Source organism: Podarcis vaucheri, assembly GCF_965113315.1.
Source record: "Podarcis vaucheri genome assembly, chromosome: 5".
NCBI lineage: Eukaryota > Metazoa > Chordata > Lepidosauria > Squamata > Lacertidae > Podarcis > Podarcis vaucheri.
Window position 1 is genome coordinate 55433250 of NC_138763.1, and position 20454 is coordinate 55453703.

General features: G+C 41.5%; 1 protein-coding gene across 2 annotated transcripts in view; it reads left to right on the forward strand.

The window, feature by feature from the left end:
• Positions 1–273: 273 nt before the first annotated feature.
• Positions 274–20454, forward strand: part of INPP5F (inositol polyphosphate-5-phosphatase F) — a 39368-nt gene continuing 19187 nt past the window's right edge. The window contains exons 1-3 of one of the 2 annotated variants that reach the window (XM_082222741.1): positions 274–567; positions 11733–11813; positions 19982–20118. In XM_082222741.1, the coding sequence (XP_082078867.1) occupies positions 471–567; positions 11733–11813; positions 19982–20118 (315 nt within the window). In that variant the 5' untranslated portion in view covers positions 274–470. Of the gene's footprint in view, positions 568–7202; positions 7229–11732; positions 11814–19981; positions 20119–20454 lie in introns of those variants that run through there. The other variant, XM_082222742.1, reaches the window with a different exon arrangement.

The window sequence follows — 20454 nt, forward strand, 5'->3', positions numbered from 1 at the left end:
AGTGTCAGCAGCACAGCCTCCTCGCTGGTCCACCGCTCTCTCTCTGCACAGATCTGTGTCTTTTCCTAGGCCAGCGCGGGCGCCTGCCTCTGCCGAAGCAGCCTCGCTGCTTATCTCCAGGATAAAAACAACCACAAAGAAGGGCCTGGCGGCGGGAGTCACGTGTCCAGCGGGGCTCTCTCTCTCTCTCCCCCTCGCGCGCCGGAACCCTCCCGGCCTGAGCGCCGAGCGCCGACAGGGGCGGCAACAGCCCAAGGAGGCGGGCCCAGCCTCCAGGCGGCGGATGTGGTGCGCCGGGCGTGAGCGCGCTCCCGTCACTCTTCTTGGAATTTGGAGGGCTCGCTCGGCTTCTGTGGCCGCGGCGCGCCAAGCGGGGCAGGTCCCTTCGCCGCGCCTCGGAAACCCGGCGGCGGGCTGAGGGGAGGCGAGGCCTCCCTCCCTCCCCTCTCGGCGCTCTTCTCGCCCCCAGCATGGAGCTTTTCCAAGCCAAGGACCACTACATCCTGCAGCAAGGGGAGCGGGCGCTGTGGTGCAGCCGCGCCGACGGCAGCCTCCAGCTGCGTCCCGGTGAGTCGCGAGGACGGGCAGGCTGGGCAAGGGAAGGGGCGCGCCGCCGCCGCCGCCGCCCGAGGGGCTTCAGTCTTCGGAGTAGCAATTCTCCTCAGGGGAGGAGGAGACTTAAGGTCGGCCGGGCGGAGGGAGCTCTGAGTCCGGGTCGCCCAAGGGCGGCGGGAGGGCGGCGCACCTGCTGCGAGGCGGGCGGGGGGAGATGCTGGGCGCGCGCTCAGGTGAGCGGGAGGCGCCAGGTGGAGAGACAGAGGGAGGCAGGCGGCCGAAGGTGAGGGGTCCTCCTGCCGGAGGCGGGTGGTGTGTGTGACAGGCCGGGAGGAAAGAGGGAATTGTGGACAGCGGAGCAGGGAAAAGAGGCGACTCTTGACATCGGATCCCCTCGCTTGGTGACCACTTTCACCTTTGGGAGGTTGTGGCTTTCATTATTTGCACCACCTCCTGCCTGACTCGAAGCGGCTTGCAAATAAGAACACGCGCAATCCCTCCCCTCCCCCCACAATATGCTCTCAAACGAACGATATCTATAATAGTTCCTTCCTTTCCTCACCTATAAAGTCGGTGACTCAGAGCAAACAGTGAACTCTTCGTGGCCTGATTTGTGTAGGTTTGAATTTCTTTTCCCGGAAGACCAAAAGCACTCTTAAGTACACGGAGTGTTTTACAATGTAAGTTAGTAGGGAATCTGTGCCCAGCCATAGGTCTGACCCACGGAAAGCAACACACCCCTTCCCCGCCCTCCCAAGATGGTAGAGTTTCACCAGTTTTGCATGCCCTTGCACTGCATGGAGTTATTCTGTCGCCCTCAGGATGTATCCTGTGGCTTGCTGTGCCTGGCTGTTTGTGGATTAAAGCCATATGGAGATTTATCTGTGGCTTGTGTATCCCAGACCAGTGAATTACCTGCCTTTTTAAATGTCTGGCTGGGTCAGACAGTGACTGATGCCACATTGTAAGAGGGCTTGATGCCCCACCACATTAAAAGTGGTGGTGGTGCAAATGCTCCTTAAGGCCCTCTCTGGATCCAGAGGTACTGGACAACTGATGCAAATATTTCATTTTTTTTAGGCAAGGTGATCAAGGTGGGTGGTGTTCAATTGCACTTGTTATTGGATGAAACCGATTTTCTAGACCTAGCCCAATCTGGCTTCTGACCTGAGTATGACATTGAGTTTGCCTTGCGGAGTATGCATTATTGGAAGAGAGAAGATGGGGGTATGCTACCCTGTTTATTCTATCACAGACCATGATACTGTAGAGTGACCATGAATTGGGTGTTGGGGCACTATACTACAGTGGTTCCATTCTTACTCTGTCACAGAAAACAGCATTGGGAGACTTTTGCTTGTCCCCATGGTATTTTTGCTGTGGGGTGCCACATGTTTTTGTTTTGTCCCTGGTGCTGTTTAACTACTGGGAGGTGTCATCTGAATATTGGGAGTGCAGGGACTTCAGTATACTGATACCCAGTGTTGTCTCTATTCCTCTTAAATGACAGGGGCTGTGCATGTGCTCAACTAATGTCTGAAGGCTATTTTGGGCAGGATGAGATCCAGTAAACTGAAGCTGAATCTGAGCAAAATGAAGGTGCTGTGGGTTCATGGTTCTTAGGCTCACGAATATGGTCTATTTTGGATAGGGCAGCACTCCCCTTGAAAGTGCAGGTTCATAGTCTGGGCGTGCTTCTGGATTCCAAGCTATCACTGGATGTGAAAGTAGCCTTGATGGTGCCTATTCCCATTTCTGGCCAGCTGTGGATGTTCCTGAACCAGGAAGGCTTGTCCTTTGTTTTCATCACTCTAATAACCTTTATGTGAGACTTCCCTTGAAAATGTTGCAGCTCAGTTGTTGTTGGGTGCGGCCTGACAGGATCATATGGCTCCAATCCTGAAGGCATTGTGCTGGCTGCCAGTATGTTACCAAGCCCAATTCAAGGTCTAAACAACCTGGGGCCTACATTCTTGTCAGAATGTTTCCTGATGCCTGCCACCCTGAGCTTTAAGATCTGCTGAAGAGTCCCGGCTTATAGTCCTGCCAGCCAGTGGGCCAAGCAAGACAGTGACATGAGACAGGGAATTCTCAGTGGCATCACTCCATTTATGGAACTCTCCCCAAATTAAGATATAACAGGCACACACATATAGATGAAAGGCAAAAATGCATTTGTTTGTGAAGGCCTTTGGAACCTTTCTGTTTGGTTCTGTATTTTATATTTTGTTGTTAGCTGCCTGCCCTATGCTCCAGTCTGGAGGAAGGGTGAAGTATGAAAACTTAGAGATAAATAAACAAGAGGCACATTGTAAACTTTTGAAAGGGCAGGCTGTTTAGATGGTTCAGTGAAGAGCCACACTGACTGAGCTAAAATTTTGCTTAACTAAATTGAGAAAGGAGTGTGTGGGCTGAGGGTTTGCTGGAGTTAGCTAGGATAGAGATTTTTTAAAAGCAAGTTGATGGGAGTGCAGCACCTTGTGGAGTGGATAATATACCTGGGATTTATGAAAGTACTGTATACTGGTCCAATTTTTGACAGTTGGTGGTGGATAAGCTTGCTGAAGAAGGAAGTGTGTAGGAAGGTGGTGATCTCATTTGGTGATGCACACAAGGTGGAGGATGGCTGGGGAAGCAGAACAAACCGCTAGACGAAGAGAATCACAGAACGGATTCTTTTTGTCTTGCGAGGCACCACTGTAGCTTATATGGAAATGACTATGCACTTGTTTTTGTATTGCTCATGTGTAAAGAGATTTCTTGCTTCACTTGCAGTCTTTTCACATGTTTTGTTAACGCTCATTTGATTTGCTCAGTTTGTGCCCTAATGAACCTATTGAATGATACCAAAGTATTGTCATAGCGTTTTGTTTGCTCGGTGCATTTTTTAGAGCAAGGGTGGCAGAACCTTTTTTAGCCCAAGAGCAGCATACATTTGTGGAAACCGGGGTGGGATGGGGTGGGGGTGAGCAGCTGCATTCCATTGGTGGTTGAGGCAAAAATCAAAAGTGAGTGAGACAAAAAGCAAAATTGGGTTCTATCTTTGTTATAAAACACACACACACACACACACACACAGTATCTTAAGTCCAACCAGACAAAAAACATGTTAATTTATTTCCCCCTTCCCCCCGACAAAGTTCTTACTAATGTCCTTTTTTTCCAAAAGATGTGGAATGATCAGGGTGAGTGCTTGTCAAGATTCCTCCAGATATTGCTACACTGACTGGCAATGTCTGTCCAGAGTTTCAGATACGTCTTTTCCGGCACTATCTGGAGACACTAGGGATTGAACCTGGGACCTTCACACAAACCTTTGCTCCACTACTGAGCTATTATCTTTTCACTTACATGCCTAAGGGGCTTTTCCTAACATTGCACTGACCTTTATGGGAACCTTTAGAGTAGCAATACTTTTTCAAGACCCTACACTTTTTGGGTAAGCTAGAATTTGCTGTCACCAGGATACCCCCTCCACTTGTTCCTGACTTTGGACTGTAAAAGTTGGGGAGATAAAGCCTTTTAGTTTAGGTTTTTGAGGCCCTGGGTGTGGTTTGCTTGAGGATGATCCCTGCCTACCCATCCCTTCAGCTCCAAGATTGAGAGGAAGTATGGGGCTTTTCATGCTCAAAAGATGATAGCCTCACACTTGCCATGATGAGCAAACATGTAGAACCTTGTTCTACTTAACAGTTTTCTGAAGTGCAACACAAATGTTAAGTCACCATTCCATTCTGCAACTGAGATCTGGGAAAGAGAGCAATGGCACACCTACTGCAGTCACCTTGAGACTTGAGCTCTGCATAGCGTCAGATGAGACCTTGTCCTCACCATTGGGATGGTACCTGGAAGGGTTCTTTTCAGAAATATATTTACTGGCTAGCCAGATTTGTGGAACTCCTGAATGAGAACAAAGGAATAATTTTTCCTGTGTGCTTTTATGTTGCTTATCAAAGTACATGATGTTTTGAAAAAGGAATAGTGGAGCTGCTGAAGGATACATTCATTATCTTTCTTTGTCTCCCTTTTGCAAAGAACTAGTCTTGTGAGATGGCAATTAGAGTATCTTTCCCGTTTATTATATAGAAAGTAGCATGCTGGCCATGGGAAATTAGCAACCAACAGTTCTCATTGATTTGCCGTTTCATGAAGTTATGTATCCTGGTACTACAAAGACTACTAATCAAATACAGGTGAAATTACGTAGTCCTATATGAGCTACTCCCATACAATCATGTACTTATTGAGTATTAAGCTATATATGTATAGTCAGCATTTGATTACAACTTAGAATTGATCACACTGAGATTGACCTTGGAATGAAAACTAAACCACCGACTATTCTGTACTAATCACATAACACAAGGAGAATACTTTACCTAGTATGAAGAATACAGTTAGACTATTCAGGTAATGGATATGTTAGTGTCTCAGTTGTTTGCTGTATCTTTGATGCCAGATTTGTGTGCTGCATCCATCCATAAACAAAATGGCAGCTGTAAGAGTTTGTGTGAATCTTATAATCATAAATATAGTCTTCTTTTCTTATATAATCTACAAGATGATGCAAGTGCAAGTATAGACGTATAATAATGCATGTACGATATGGGCTTTTATGTTCCTGTGAGTTCCACCACTTTTACATTGTTTTCACTGCCATTGTTACCCGTAGCATTTCTAAGTTGAGGTGCTCTAAGCATTTTGTCAATGACCAAGTTGCTCCACCATAATTTGAAAGAAAAATATTGTCTACACCTGTTTCAGTCTGTGTTCAGGTTTTGTTTTGGGACAGAATCTGTCTTGGCCACTTTTATGGATGACCTTGAGGGAGTGCAGTTCTGCTACCTTTATTGGATCTCTCAGCAGATTCTTATACCATTGACCATAGCACCCTTTTGGTCTAAGTATGTGGGATGTGAGTGAGAGGCACTCTGTAGGAGACAATGTTCAGTTTGGGGGTATTCCTGGGTCATCTTTGTTTCTGGAAGCCCAAGTGGCAACTTGACTGGAATTCCTTTTGTCAGCTTTGGCTGGTATGCTGCTTGCGACTGTTCCTGCACAGGCATAGCCTTTCCACAGTGACTCGTGCATGGTAACTTTTTGATCTAACTACTGTAATGCCTAGGGACGCTGGTGGTGCTGTGGTCTAAACCACAGAGCCTAGGGCTTGCCGATCAGAAGGTCGGTGGTTCAAATTCCCGTGACGGGGTGAGCTCCCATTGCTCGGTCCCTGCTCCTGCCAACCTAGCAGTTCGAAAGCACATCATAATGCAAGCAGATAAATAGGTACCTCTCCGGCGAGAAGGTAAACAGCGTTTCCGTGCGCGGCTCTGGTTTGCCAGAAGTAGCTTAGTCATGCTGGCCACATGACCCGGAAGCTGTACGCCTGCTCCCTCGGCCAGTAAAGCGAGATGAGCGCCGCAACCCCAGAGTCGTTTGTGACTGGACTTAATGGTCAGGGGTCCCTTTACCTTTTTAGTGCAATGCCTTCTATGTGAGGTGGCCCTTGAGGCTGGTTTGGAGGCTGTGGCTGGTGCAACATGCGCTGGCTGGGGTACCAAGTGTGCACACATTATACTAGTTCTTAAATAATTGCACCAGCTGCCAATAAGCTGCTGAGCAAGGTGAGCATCTGCTTTACATTAAGAAGTCCCTAGTATCTTCTGGCAAGGCCAGGAATGATTCCCATCTGAAACCCTGAAAAGCCACTGCCAGTCAGTGTAGACAGTACTGAGCTAGATGGACCAACAAATCTCAGGCAGTATAAAGCAGCTTTCTGGTGCAACAACTAGTAGAGGTTCAACTGATTGGGAAGCATTTTCTGTAACAGCAGCCTTTCATGGAATAGCCTGCCTTTTGACCTTAGGCAGGAGCTATTTTTAATGTTATTTCAGTGCCTTCTTACAAACATATTTATTTAACCAGGCTTTTGCTTCTGTTTAATTCCCATGTGGTTCTTTTCATTCTGCCTGACTTGCAGCTGGATTTGGTTATCATACTGTTGTATTGTGTTTTTAAAGGTTTACACCACTCACCACCTCAAGATCTTGGTTAGAGGAGGTATACAAATGTAATAAATAGCAGATCATGTGGCAGAATTCTTCCTAAACTGTACCAATTCATATTGCAGGCTGTGATCACATTCTTAAAAGACTGCCATGCCAAAGTCCTCCCTTCCTTGCTGAAAACTGCACATTGGAGAGAGAATAGGATTAGGATAAAATTTCCTTCCTTGTGTGTAGCCAAAAATGGTACTTTGTTAAGATATTGCTGACTTTGTAGAATGGATCTACTGTGCAGTCCCATGTATGCTTACTCCAAAGTAGGCCCCAATAAATTCATTGTGGCTTACTCGCAGGGAAGCATATAGGATTGCAACTTTAGTTTCTATAGGGTGCAAAGTGATGTCTTCTTCTAGAATTGTCCACTAATATATTTGCCTGAGGGTATTGCTGGGCACAGTGTCATTGAGTCACATGACTTCTTGTATGTGTCCCTGACATCATTTAGGCCTCGTATTGGATTCCCGCCCCCTCATTTTGTTGATTGTGTTTTACTATATTCACAGTCATTATCCTTTGACCCTCTAACAGCATGCCCGGTGGACTGACTTTTCAGTGGATGTGATGAGAAGGACTTTAGTTAGTGCTGTATAAGACTCTGATTTACAAAGGTGATTCATTTAACTTAATATACCTGTTCAGATGGGGATATCTATCTATGGACTAATACTGTATTGTCTTCTGCATGCCTCCAAAAGCCTGAATTTGTAAAAGTATTGCTAGCCCTCTATTCGTGTTGTGTTAAATGATGATACAGTGTTTGGCAAAACTGTAAAGAATATATGATGACTGTGCTTAGTAACATGGAAGGCTACTGTTATAATTGTCAGAAACCCTACTTATGCTTAAGTGAGAGTCCAAATGGATATAGGTGCCTGATATTATTTTGTTTATTGGGAGGTTCTTTTTTTAGCAATCTGACAGGTGTACAGCTTTTGCTGTTATGAAGCTTACATCTTTGATGACTGAATCTGTTTTGAGGCAAGTACAAATCTATTTGTGTCATGCTTACTCATCATCAAAGCTGTATGTCAAAAGAACAACTTGCAAAAGTTGGTAGGAAGGAATCCTGAAAAGACATTCTGAATTTGAGGATGACAAACCCATTTTATGATCTAAAAATTACCATGTACCGGAACATACGACTGGCTAGTTTTCCCTCTCAACTTTAAATTATTACTGTTTGCACATAGTTATAATCTAGACTTGCTGGTTTATTGGGAATGAGAAGTGATAGTGAAATGAGAAGTGGGAGTGATAACTCCCACTGCACTCCTCTCCAGCACAAGCAGGATAAACAAACCAGGAGGCATTGATTTCCCATTATGTCTGTACCAGGGATTATGATTTGTTGCTCCCTAACAAGCCAGAATTGCTATCCAACCTGAAGCCATGGTTTTGTTATTGGATTGCTGATTGTGACTTGCAAGGGAGGAACAAGCCACAATCCTTAGTTTATATATATAGTGGGAAACCAATGGCCCTTGTCTTATTTATCATGTTTGAGCCAAGGTAGAGGAGTGCAGTGTGAGAAATCTGGTAGTGTACACATCACAGACAGAGAATTTGGCATATTGTTGCATCTGAAAGTGGCCTATGATTGTCTCACAGTTCCTGGGGCATGCAGTTGCACATTAGCCCTCTTAAAAGAAAATGACTTTGCACCCACTTTGGATATTGAAGATAGAATATTGAAGATGCTTAAATCTTAACAGTGAAGGCAACCTCACTTGGTGCTTATATGCATCTAGGAATGACATTAATTTATAGCATGATATCCTAAAACTTTGTCAAAACTATCTTCTGTTCACAGTATTTCCCAAAAAAATAATAGCTTGAAATAATTGTTTTCAAACACATGTTTGTTGCTCTAATTTATATATTTTAACTTCCAAGAACATTGTCTTGAATTATTTCAGAGACTTGCTTTTACGGGATGATAAACTGTATTAGAAAGTTAGCTGCTGTGTATTCAAATATGGGAATGCCTTAAAATGTGGAGCACAAGTTTGGGGAAGGCTGATTTCAAAAAAGCCTGTGGAGGGAATGTAGAGAATGGATAGATTCCCTCCCCCTACAGTATTATAACTTGGTCAGCCATCAAAATGATTTGATAATCTGTTCAGGATAAGCAACAGGACCTTATTCATACGATGAATAATTAGCTTAGGAACTTGCTGCCGCAAGATAAGGAACTTGCAGCTGGATTAAATGACTATACAAATTCATGGAGGATAGGACCAAGCCATACTACAATAAAGTAGCCACCATTTACTAGGATAGAAGAGTTATGTTGCTCCCAGATACGTTGTGGTGTTCCACACATGTGTCAGCAGCATGCCAAGTTGGCGCCAGAGCATACTCATCACCTGCGCCGGAGACATCTTGTCAAGAGGTTTTGCTAGTCAAACCACTCTTAACATGTACACTGATCCTAAGGACAGTACTGAAAGCTAAGCCAGCGGCTTCCTCAGAAGCACTCTTGTTTTCTCCTGGAAAAGCTGTTCTTTCTTAGACTGGGGAGGGTCTTCCCCACTCATCACCATAGGTGCCTAAAGTTCTTATGATGATCTGTGCCTTAAAATTACGCTGCAGACCTCCGTGATGCATGTCTGGGAATGAGGGAAGGATGGAAGGAAGGCATTTGAACTGTGTTTAGTTGAGGCTGTGCTGAGAGTAGCCCAAAGATCTCAGAAGAGGAGCTCATTCATGTTTCCTGCTTCGTTTCTGCAGCTGGCCAATGGTAAGAGGCCTATTCCAGTCCTTGGCAGCGGATAAGGCATTCAAGTTAACACCTCGGCATTCACAGGAGAGTCAAGGGATGGAGGAGGAAGCAAATGCATGTTAGGTCCAACAAACCACAGTATCTTTGTTCTTATGCCAACTTGGTACTGGCTAGTTAAATTGTGGCTCAGTGTTGAGTCTGAGTGCAACTATAACGTTGAAGTGACTTGCCCCTTTGTTGTCCAGATCATTCTAATAGGTGGCAAAGTGCCAAGCCCTCCTTTGTTCCATTTCTTTGTTTCTGAGCAAACCTAGCAATATCAACAGATCTATTCAAATTGTTTATAAATACAATAGGAATTCAGGGTAGCAAAGTGGCTGACACCAGAAACATTTCCCAAATGGTGCTTAAACTGACAGTGTCTCTAAACAAAAGAGCAGCAGCTTGGTCTGCACTCTTCACTCTTTAAACAATAGCTTTTAATCTTATTGTGAAATTGTTTTTCTTGGAATAGAACATTTTCCTATAGAATATTTCTTTGAAATAAAGTTTAAAAATACATTTATTCTGAGTATCACTTTTACAAAAACCTTTGTCCAAACATCAACTTTAGTTTGTGTGCTTTCATTTTAAACCTAAACAGCACTGTTGGTTGTTCCTAAAACCTTGATGGAGTAATCCATTAAGAATAGATATTTTTGCATTCTTTTCTTTCCTTGAAATCAGAATTATTTGTGCCAGAATAACCAATTTCCAACCAGGGAGTTGCAGAAGTTTTATCAGTTGTTCTGATCCATCAAACTAGGTATGAGCAGAAAGAAAAAAAGGAAGTACAGCAGCAAGATCATATACTCTTCAGAACTGGCATTACTGCCTCTGCAGTATTTGTTTTTCCTAGCTGGTTAACTTACTGTTAAAAGGGTATACTGTCTGTAGCATGGGTGGTGGACAGCATTCTCTGGTTGAGGGAGCTGCCTACAGGATGCGGGCAGAGATAGAGCCAACGGTGGGCAGAGCAGAGACAAACGTGTTCTGGATTTATTAATATGGAACAAGGACCACTCTTGCTTCAATTTTCACCATGACTACATTGGAACATTGGATTATAATTCCCAATCCTATGCTTTTTGGAAAAACATCATATATACAACTAAGGGTGGCACTCCATCAGCACAAGGACTTTGGGCTGCACAATAGAATTTCCCCTACCTCTCCCATCCCTGTGTACTCCCTAAATTGGTTCTGGGAGTTTCCTTACAACCCTCTGAAGGAGATTCGAGGAAGGCGTACGGAGAGAGAGGGGAAGAAGTTCTGGTGTGCATGGGGCAAAGTGCACGTGGCCTCATATTCCGTACATAGTTTATGCCCTCACACATATCTGCTGAACACCTGAGTAGTTGGTCTTGGAAAAAATGACACTAACAGTACAAGTGCTCCTGGTGAGTAAGAACGTTAAGCACTCCAGAGATTGAACTGTAAATTCCATAGGCTATTTTGGAGTGTGGTTGTTCTGGTCTCAGGCATAGAAGGCAATAGGGGAGTGCAGTGCTGGTCCTTTCAATGGCTACTTCTAAATTCCTTAAACTTCTTTCTTACAGGAGAGTGAGAGCGCTCTTGCCAAGTTTTCTTCAACTTGTTGAAACCATGAGTAGTATGTGAATAGAGTGGCATTCATACTTTAAGGGTGTGTCATCTAAGCTCTGATTATGAACTCTAAATGAGTCATGTTTGTACAATTAAGTTACTGCAGAGAGCTATTTTCCAGTTATATAAACTGGAATGAACTTTGCAGAATTGTTTTTAACTCCTTGCTTAAAATAACACTTGAAGAAAGCTTTTGGGCCTCTACAAGTAGGAATTCGGGGCTTGAAAGGTCACCCACCCTGATATTTCTTGCTGACTACACCAAATAGGGCAGCTGGTGGTAGGAGGCTTTTTCTAGTATATCTGCCTAGTCCTCACTTGGGGTATGAAGTGGGAGCAGTAGAACAGAAAACTGAGATGTTGCCTACAACCACTGGCTTGGGTTGGCTTGTAATTGGCACAGTAAACATGACATTTAAAGATTAATTCTTCCTTTATGTCCGGGGGGGGGGGCAGCTTTAAAAATGAATATGGTATCAGAATAATGGAGCCTTCACATATTCCAGTGGGAACCTGTTGAATCCGTAGAGAGTGACCCATTTACAAAATTATTAGCTAGAAAAATATGTGTTAAGATAACGTACTATAGGAATGAGCAACTAGTGGTCTTGTTGCCAGATCCATCCCTTGGAGAGGTAGGATCAAAACAAACAAACAAACAAACAAACAAATAGCCAGACTTGCTTTTAAATTGCTTACCACAGATTCTGATTTGCATTTTTGTTTGTCTAAAATTTCTCCCACAGCTACTGATCTGCTTTTGGCTTGGAATCCAATTTGTCTGGGCTTGATTGAGGGACTTATTGGAAAAGTTCAGCTTCACACAGGTATGAATAGTAAAATTCTTTATCTTACCAGAGTGATGGTTACCGTTAAAATTGCTATGCCCTTTTGTGCTTGTAACTCCCCTGACAAGGCTTTGCTACCTATAATTGATAAAACTAAAGTGGGCTTTGTCAGCGCCTCTCAGACTGATTTCTCTGACACTTTCATTTGTTTCAAGTCAGTGTCTGAATTGCAACACATAAATAACTGGCTCTATTTACATATACAGTGGTTTATGTATATTTTGTTGTGTGTTCTTGACCTGAGGAAAAGGTAATTGGGAGAGGGGGGAGGTGAAGAATCAGCATCTTCCTGTAAATAGAATTTCATGAAGATACAGAGGTAAGTAAAATGTGATGCTTTAGTCCAGCTTGAGCATTATTCGCAAATATAAATGCAAAGTTCTTGTAGATATCAATTTAATTTTGGCTTGTAAATAAAGGTGACTAATGGTTTCCTACAAATGACAGGGATATAAAAATGTTCAGCGGAAGATGCAGTTTTCTGGAGCATTGATTACTAACATTTTTTTAGGCTGGCTTTCTCATCTAGTTTCCTCAAACACCATCTGCTTCATGTTGATAAAAGAAAAGCTAGACAAGCCTGATTCTATTAATGGAATAGTATTGGAAATCCTGCCAAAGAAACAGCTCTCACACATTGAATATTTCAAAAGTGAGGTCAGCATTGCTTCTGCTCTAGAGTTGTTTAGCTGACCTTTGAATAATAAATACTGTTAACAAGTGGTATTTGTGAATTGATCTTTTGTAATTGTTAGAAATGTATTAAAAACCAATAGTTGCCACAAAACACTAAATTCGTGGATAACAAGAAAAACCCACACATCTGATTTTCACATATGCTTGAAAAAACTTCCTCTAATACTAGATTTTATTTTAAAATAGAACCAGTGGTCTTACCAACATGGAACACAGATAGCGATGAGTGACCCCTATGTTCTTGCTGTGTACTGTTCAGATTTGACTTTAATATGGGCTCAACAAGACCCATTCTGTGGACAGCCTGTGATTTATTACACACAAGAAAGAAGAGATTTCACAGAGGGGGAAAAAGGTTCACTCTTTCTTCAGTGATGCCCTCAAAGTTCTTTTAAGGCTCTATAGATTAAAAGAGAACAGTTATGTAACACAATAGTACAACTGGTTAGAAGGAATCTCTCTTCTGAAACGATCAGATTATTTGTGGAGTTGGAGTCATTCTACACATTGTACAGAATTCATGTGACCTGTACTATTAGAGGTTGGGGAAATCATATTTCTTAGTACTTCCACTAATAAAAAGAGAGATTTAGTGTAGTTGAGTTCTTGATGCAAGGAGTGCTTATGTGATGGAAATTCGTTTAAGGCTATCAGCAGTCTTAAACAGACAAGACCAGAATTGTTTGCAGTATCTAGAATGACACTAATTTTCTGTCATGCCGCTGCACCAGCTATTGTCCTTCAACTTTGGATCCCTACCTAGAGGTTGTTGGACTGCATCTCCCATAATCCCTGGCCGTTGGCTAACCTTTTGGGGATGATGGGAGTTGTAGTCCGAACAACATCTGATGAGCTAATATTGAGGAACTCTGTGGCTAATTTCTTTTTTTACAAATTTAGTCTTGAGCTTTCATTCCTGTAGTTTGTGTTTGTTATTTCTTGGTTTTTAAAATCCAAGAAATGCCATTTGCTTCCATTCCAATGATCTCTAGGAGTCAAGGTACTAGTAATGACAACTGACATTGGTTGTTTAGATTTGTTTGTGATGTATGTAAGTATGTTCATTTCTGATCTCTTCAGTGTAGCTACAGAGAGACTGTATAAAGTGATTTTCTGCTATTCGCAATGCATCTTGGATGAAGCCTCTGTTTTCTGTGAATGCTAAGCATATCTATTAAGCACAGAATTTAGAGGATTAGGCTTTTAGCACTGAAGAAACCAGAGCTATTGGTAGATATCTAGCTTTCCCTGGGTTAAATGTAGTATCTGATTAAAATTTTATAAGAAGGCTCTGTGTGATGTGTCCCAAGTTAACAAGAACACTGCATCACCATTCCCTTGAAAGCCAACTAGCAGCTATTGATTTTTTGAGAAGCTGAGCTGGAAACATTGCTTTATTTCCTTGCATTGTGGAGCTCTCTGGTAATGTTGTCATGGACAAGTTGTAGAGCTTTGATACCATGGTTGATTCATTGATTAAGAGCACAGGCCTTGAATAAATAAAAAGGCATCTTGGCAGCCTGGAAATGTGTTCTGTTTCCAGAACACTGAATACATTTTAATGGCTTTCATATTCATAGGAGCTTATTAGTAACTGCATTAGTTCTGCAAGTTTGCATGTTCTTTTATAACGCTTGCGGATCCTTTCTAAAAATAGCTGTGAATTTATTTTTTTTAATAGTTGACCATAGTTCTGCAGGCAGGTATGCATGTTCTTTTAAAACAATTGCTGGTCCTTTCTAAAAATAGCTGCGAATATAATTTTTAAAATAGTTGACCATGACCCAATTAAATACTAATGTGCACCTTGAGGTAAAGGAGCAAGTGAATACACTTAGCATTTTCCATAGAGAGAATATCTTTATATTCTAAGATCACAAAATGGAAAATCTATTAATTTTATTGCAGATATACTGACATTTTGCTTTTTCAAAGCAAATATGAGTTATCTCTTATTCTTGTATATGCCGAGGGTATAATTAGAGAAAAGGGGAGGAAGAGAGCATACTAGGATTGCAGGGATGACAAACTGTGTATTTTTAGGACCATACAGGAAAGCATGATTTCTCTTGGGCTCTGTAACTCTGTTGGGGGTTTCTCTCAAACCACTGGAACACTTTTAAGGGGGTACCTGGGGAGAGGAGAGGAATGGGAAGTTCAGTTGCTCAGCCCCGAGCGTCTGCTCCTGTGTATAAATTAGTTGGATTCAACCATGATTCATGTTTGTCATTCCTTGGGAAGATTCTCCTAAAAAGGATGTTTATTTTCTTTCTCAAAAAACAAATCAGTAAATAATGTACTTCCTCCTTTCTGACAAGGCAGGAAAAGGCTGAGGTGCACTCTTTGTGTCAATTTTTGGAGTACCACCACCACCACGATCACTTCCTCCTTTAAAGCCACCTAGTTCTGGGCAAGGAAGAAGCTCTAGGCAGGGACATTCATGATGTCCCAGCTTCCCTCTTCAGATGTACAGGGAAAATCTTGAGGCTACCAACTGTGTATGTTTCCTGTTAGCTAATATAGGGAATGTTTAGTGGGGGCAGCAGGGAGAGTCAGGTCTTTCATCTTGTGCTTTGATAGCATCCGTGTTTTCCGAGAGTGACAAATAAAATACATAATGCAATAGTTAACATTGCCTTTGAGCAGGGTATGTAAACAATTGCTGTGTTAGTAAGAGCTTGCCTCATCTCGCCCAGCATGAGAACTGACTTGCAAGCTTTAATTGTTGACTCCTGCCACTGAAAGATGTGGCTACGCTTTGGCTGTTGCTGAAAGGAAAAAGAACACTCAGTTTGTTGGAATTATTATAGACTTGTCTACAAGAGATTATAATTCTACAAGCTGTATATTGCTATATAATAATGTGTATATTGAGGGAGGGAAAGTCCAGTTCTTTTACCATAATTTTCACATTGAAGAATGTGAAACTGTAAATAACTGGGGTTGGAGGGGTTGAGTAATAAAGGGTTCAATTTGAAAATTTATTACGGTAGCCCTGAAAAAGACCCTTCCTTTTTAAATAAACATTGCAGAAAGTTGTTGGCTTGTAAATGAATGCAACAAATGTTGCTTCTGCTGCTCATACGCAGATTCCCCTGATTGTGTATGCTGCGGAATAAGTTGTCATACCATCTTAAACCTAGAAACGGGTGATTGACAACCAGAGTCACACTCCCTTACACACTTAACAGACCTATGAATTCATTAAGGCTAGAAGAAATGGGAACGGCACATATGGAGACATTGTAGTTTTTGGTTTGCTCATTAGTTGCTCTGTGCTTAGCGGCAATTGACCTGAAATATTTGACTAAGATTTGAATAAGACTAAAAGATACCTCTCCAGATTACATTTGGTATTAAGTCTTCGTTTATGTTCTGTTACATCACTTAAGAAGTGCTGTTAGCCCCTGGTTCACTCAGGTCAAAATTAATTGTTTCTGCAGATGCAAGAAATATAATCACCATAAAAGCATAGCATATGGAATACATGTTTTGTTTTTGTTTCCCTCAGAGCCCTTTTGGCTTTACCATGTATGGTGAGAGCAACAAGCACAAATGAACACAATTCTAGTTCTTATTTATGGAGCAGCTTTTTATTATATCAGGCCAGAGGTTATCTATTATTAAATCGTTCAGGCTTTACATACAACTCTTCTTAAATATAAAATGAGGAAAATTCTTCTGAGTTAACTAAGTTAAGAGTGCACTGGAATGTTTTCTTGCACTTTCCAAGCTATTTATGAACCTTTTGAATGCTGCTTAGAGATTTTTCAAATATTTAAGTGGTTTAGAACTGCTTTTAAACAAATAAACAAAACTTGTATAAATATATTTAAAACTTAACAAGTGGGGGATTTCAGTTCAGTAGGATCATTTTGTGCATCCTTCCTTTGTCATTTACACTTGAAAATGCAAATCAGTGAATTTGCTGGACGGCTGAAAATTGTATAGAATTGTAGAGTTGGAAGTGACCATGATGATCATCTAGTCCAGCCCCTGCAGCGCAATGTAGGAATGTTTTGCCTAATATGGAGCTTGAACTAATGACCCAGATATTAAGAGTCTCATACTCTACTGACTGAGCTGTTATAGATGTAGGAATTCAAAATTAAAAAGTGATCAAGACTGTAATGTCAGATATTTTAATAGTCTTGCCTGTCTTAGCCATCAAGTCCATATTTCACTGGAATATTTATTACAAGCAGAAGCACTTGAACCTACATGGAATCCTGTTTAAGAGAACTCTTGCTATCCAGACATTCATTTTAATCTATCAAGGTTGCAGGTTCAATCCCTGTATGGCACGGATGCCTATTCATGCATTGCAAGGGGTTGGACTAGATGTTTCTCAGGTTCCCTTCCAACTCTACAGTTCCATGTTGCATGATTACTATCACAATGAAGGATGGCTTAGAAGTACTTGTATGTGGTCTTTAGACCACTTTTACAGATTATTGAGTTCAGTTGTTAAGACAGAGTTCTGAATGCATTTATGCCACTGAACTTCAGTTCCTGTTTGCCTTGGTGCTTCCAAGGCAATTCTGCTTGCTTCTTGTGGCTGTGATCTGTATATATTTGATTGTATTAAAAGGAGGGCTGCCAACAGACCAGGAAAACAGTTGCTAGGCTAGTTTTGTTTACTTCCTGGGTATTGTTAGTGATGAGAGAGAGAAAGCGAGAGAACTGTTATCTCCCATCCTTCTAATTTATTTAAAAACGATTCTCCCCTCATCCAACTGTGTCTTAAAAGCATGCTGTGAGGATGCTAGGCCCAGCAGCAAAAATTGGTTTGAGCACCAGCTGTGAAAATTTTAAATGACTGTTGCCAGGGACTAGAGACAGCGGTGTCTGTTGCTGTGCTGGCCTGTACACACCACACACAGGAGGTGGTGGTTGAGTGCTGCACAGTCAGCAAAAGCCACAGCAGGCTAAAGTGTGAACAATGACCTGGGTATTATCTGGGCTAGTGATGGAGGTGTCAGTCTTTAAGTTTTCATTTTTAGCTGCTGGTTTGTGGGTAGGAAGAGTCTTTGCTTCGTTTTGTTAGCGTGTTGCAAATGTTTTCTATCATAGTTTTGGGAGGCTGTTCCCCCACAACGTATTGTATGATACCATATGATCCCCCTTTCCTATGGTATAATGTATTTATGTATGCATATTTTTTAAATGTCAGTATTTGGAGACCCTTTGGTTCTTAAAATTAAAAACCAATTCTATGCTTCCATTCTCTTGAGGTTTGTACTGCTTCTTCTTTAATCTTGGTTTTGTAGAAATGGCAGGTAGAGTGTTCATGATGGGCAGAATAGCACACCAAAGTTTCTATGCTATCTGTAAAGTGTCTTATGGAGGCTATGGTTATATAATGTCCCTAGAGAATAGTTTGCACTGAAGGTTTTCATGACAGATTTTGCTGTTAAAGCATTACTTTCTTTGTGACACCTTTTTAGTGTTCAAGCAATTCTGTTTCAAATTGATGGAAGCTTTTCCACCCTGCTGAAAATCTGAATGTGTAACCTTACAACTCCCCCCCCCCCTTTAGAAGGAACCAAGAAACTAACAAAACCTTCTGTTTCAGATTTGTTTTTGCAGACAAAATTCATTTTTTTATTAGCAAAGGAAGCCTTTGCAGCATGACACACAATTCTAGAAAATTGCATGACTATTCTTTAGTTAGCAAAAACATTATTGCACAAGCAGTTTCTATTTTTTTTTACCAATCTTAGTATTCTGTAGTTTTTTCAGGAAGAAATCTTTCCATTGAAATGGATTGCTTTCCTATATCTAACCTTGGGAGGAGGGGAAATTGTGAAGTCAAATGTTTGTAAATGGGGAAAAAAATAATTTAAGTATTTATTTTCAACAGTAGCCTTCTACAAGAGCCTTTGGTTTCTTAAAGCCACCATACATGGTGGTGGCAGATTCACTTGTTTAAATAAGGGTCTGCACACAGTCATGAATAGTAGTGCCTCTCTCCCTTTTCGCATAAGTGAACAATGCTTTGAGTACAGGAAGTATATGTGTGAGTGTTTTCCGGCTGAAGAAAGCCACCATATTTGTTGTGAAACCTTGCTACTGTCGTTATGGAAATGGTTTTGTTCCTGGGTTAGGGGACTACTCATGTAGCACCCTGCTTGTGGTTAACGCTTAGCTGGCATGAAATATTCAACGCAGCAATAGAGAAATTAAAATAATAATTTATTTGTCAGACAAATAAATGAGAGACACAGTGGTATATGGATACCAAAGCTCTGCCCACTCCAGCCCTGATGGCCAGCACTTATATTTCCTCAGCCCAGCCCCCTTGCTCCTCCTTTGGCTGCCTCTGCCCAATCAGCCTGGTTGAAATTCCTATTGGCTGTTTGCTAGAACCAATCATAAAAGATACACCCATTTCCTATTACCTTTTATGGGAGACAAAGAGCTATATTTCCTTCTATCCATAAATGGCAGACAAGTAGCCATATATCTTACATTTGCCTCGACAAGGCACCTTAATTATCAGATCATCTTTGCCCTATTGCCCTATTGCCCTATTCACTCCAAAACAGATGGCTCATGGTTTTAAATTTTTATCTTAAACAGAGATCTTGGGTTCACCTTCTCACACACCATCAATGAAATAAGAATCTAACATAAGAATCTAACATTTCTTACTTTCTAAATCCTTTGCATAATTACATTTAAGCCAATATATTTCATACATAACATATATAGATTTTTAGAAGAAAAGGCCTTTTCAAAGTAAAAAGGAACTTAGTAAAAACAGCTTCAAAACAGCTTCAGAGAGAAGCCTCTTCGGTTTACAACCCTCTTTCAAGCCAGCTGCTGTTCCCATTAGCTCTTGCCCTTTAACCTTAGGAAGATGTGGCTCGAGTCTGATGGGAGGCACATGGTATTTTCTGTTAAACAATAAATTTCACTATTTACCAACTCTTAATTAGTGTTTTTGCAGCTTGATTGTATTCTGTAATATGTAGGGTCACTGTAACCTTTGCTCCCAGCCTGTAATTTCCTTTTACAACCCTGAGGTACTGCTATAGATCAGGGGGGCCCTTGATCAAGAAGATAAACAACTGCCAGAGTGCTCAGCCAGCTGCTTTATGCCTGGCATGAAACACACAAGCATCTGCAAATATATCTTTTAAGCTCATTTTAAAATACAAGTCTTGATCAGATGCCTCACTCACTTCATGATAAGTGCCAGCTATTCTACCATTTGCTGTTGCGTGGAGAAGAGCCTCAGTTATGAATACTATATTCTGACGCCATTCTGAAGTTTGCAAGCATTGTTTTCAGACCCCCAGTACCAGACTGTTTGTATTGTGTTTTAACTGAGATGGCTAAGTGGTGAGGAAAGTTATTTTGAAGGGTTGCTGCCTAACTCTGTGAAAATGGATACGTGGAAATGGAAAATGCAAAATGCCATACTAATAGATTTGGATTTGTTTCAGATTTGCCTTGGTGGTTGATTCTAATTCGCCAAAAAGTAGTGGTTGGCAAGCTTCCAGGAGATCATGAAATATGCAAAGTAACAAAGATTGCAGCAGTACCACTCTCTGAAGCAGAACCTCAGGATCTGGAACTGGAGGTAACTTTAACACTTGGAATACTTTGAAATCTAGCAGTTGATGAGTGCTTATATGCAAAACTGGGGCTTCAGTGTTATCTGAGGCTCTTAATTGGATGGTGTTTTTAAAAGTTTGTACTTTGGGATTTCTTCTGTTATCTGCCGCCTTGCTGAATTTGTATTTTTTATTTTATTGTTAATTTTATTGCTGCTTTGAAGCATACATGAAAAGCTGCATATAAATATCCTGAAAATAGATAGATAGATAGATAAGAATATGCACATATTCATACCTAAACCACATGATTAAATAAAAGATAATTTATTTAACATTCATTTGATAGGACATATGTAATA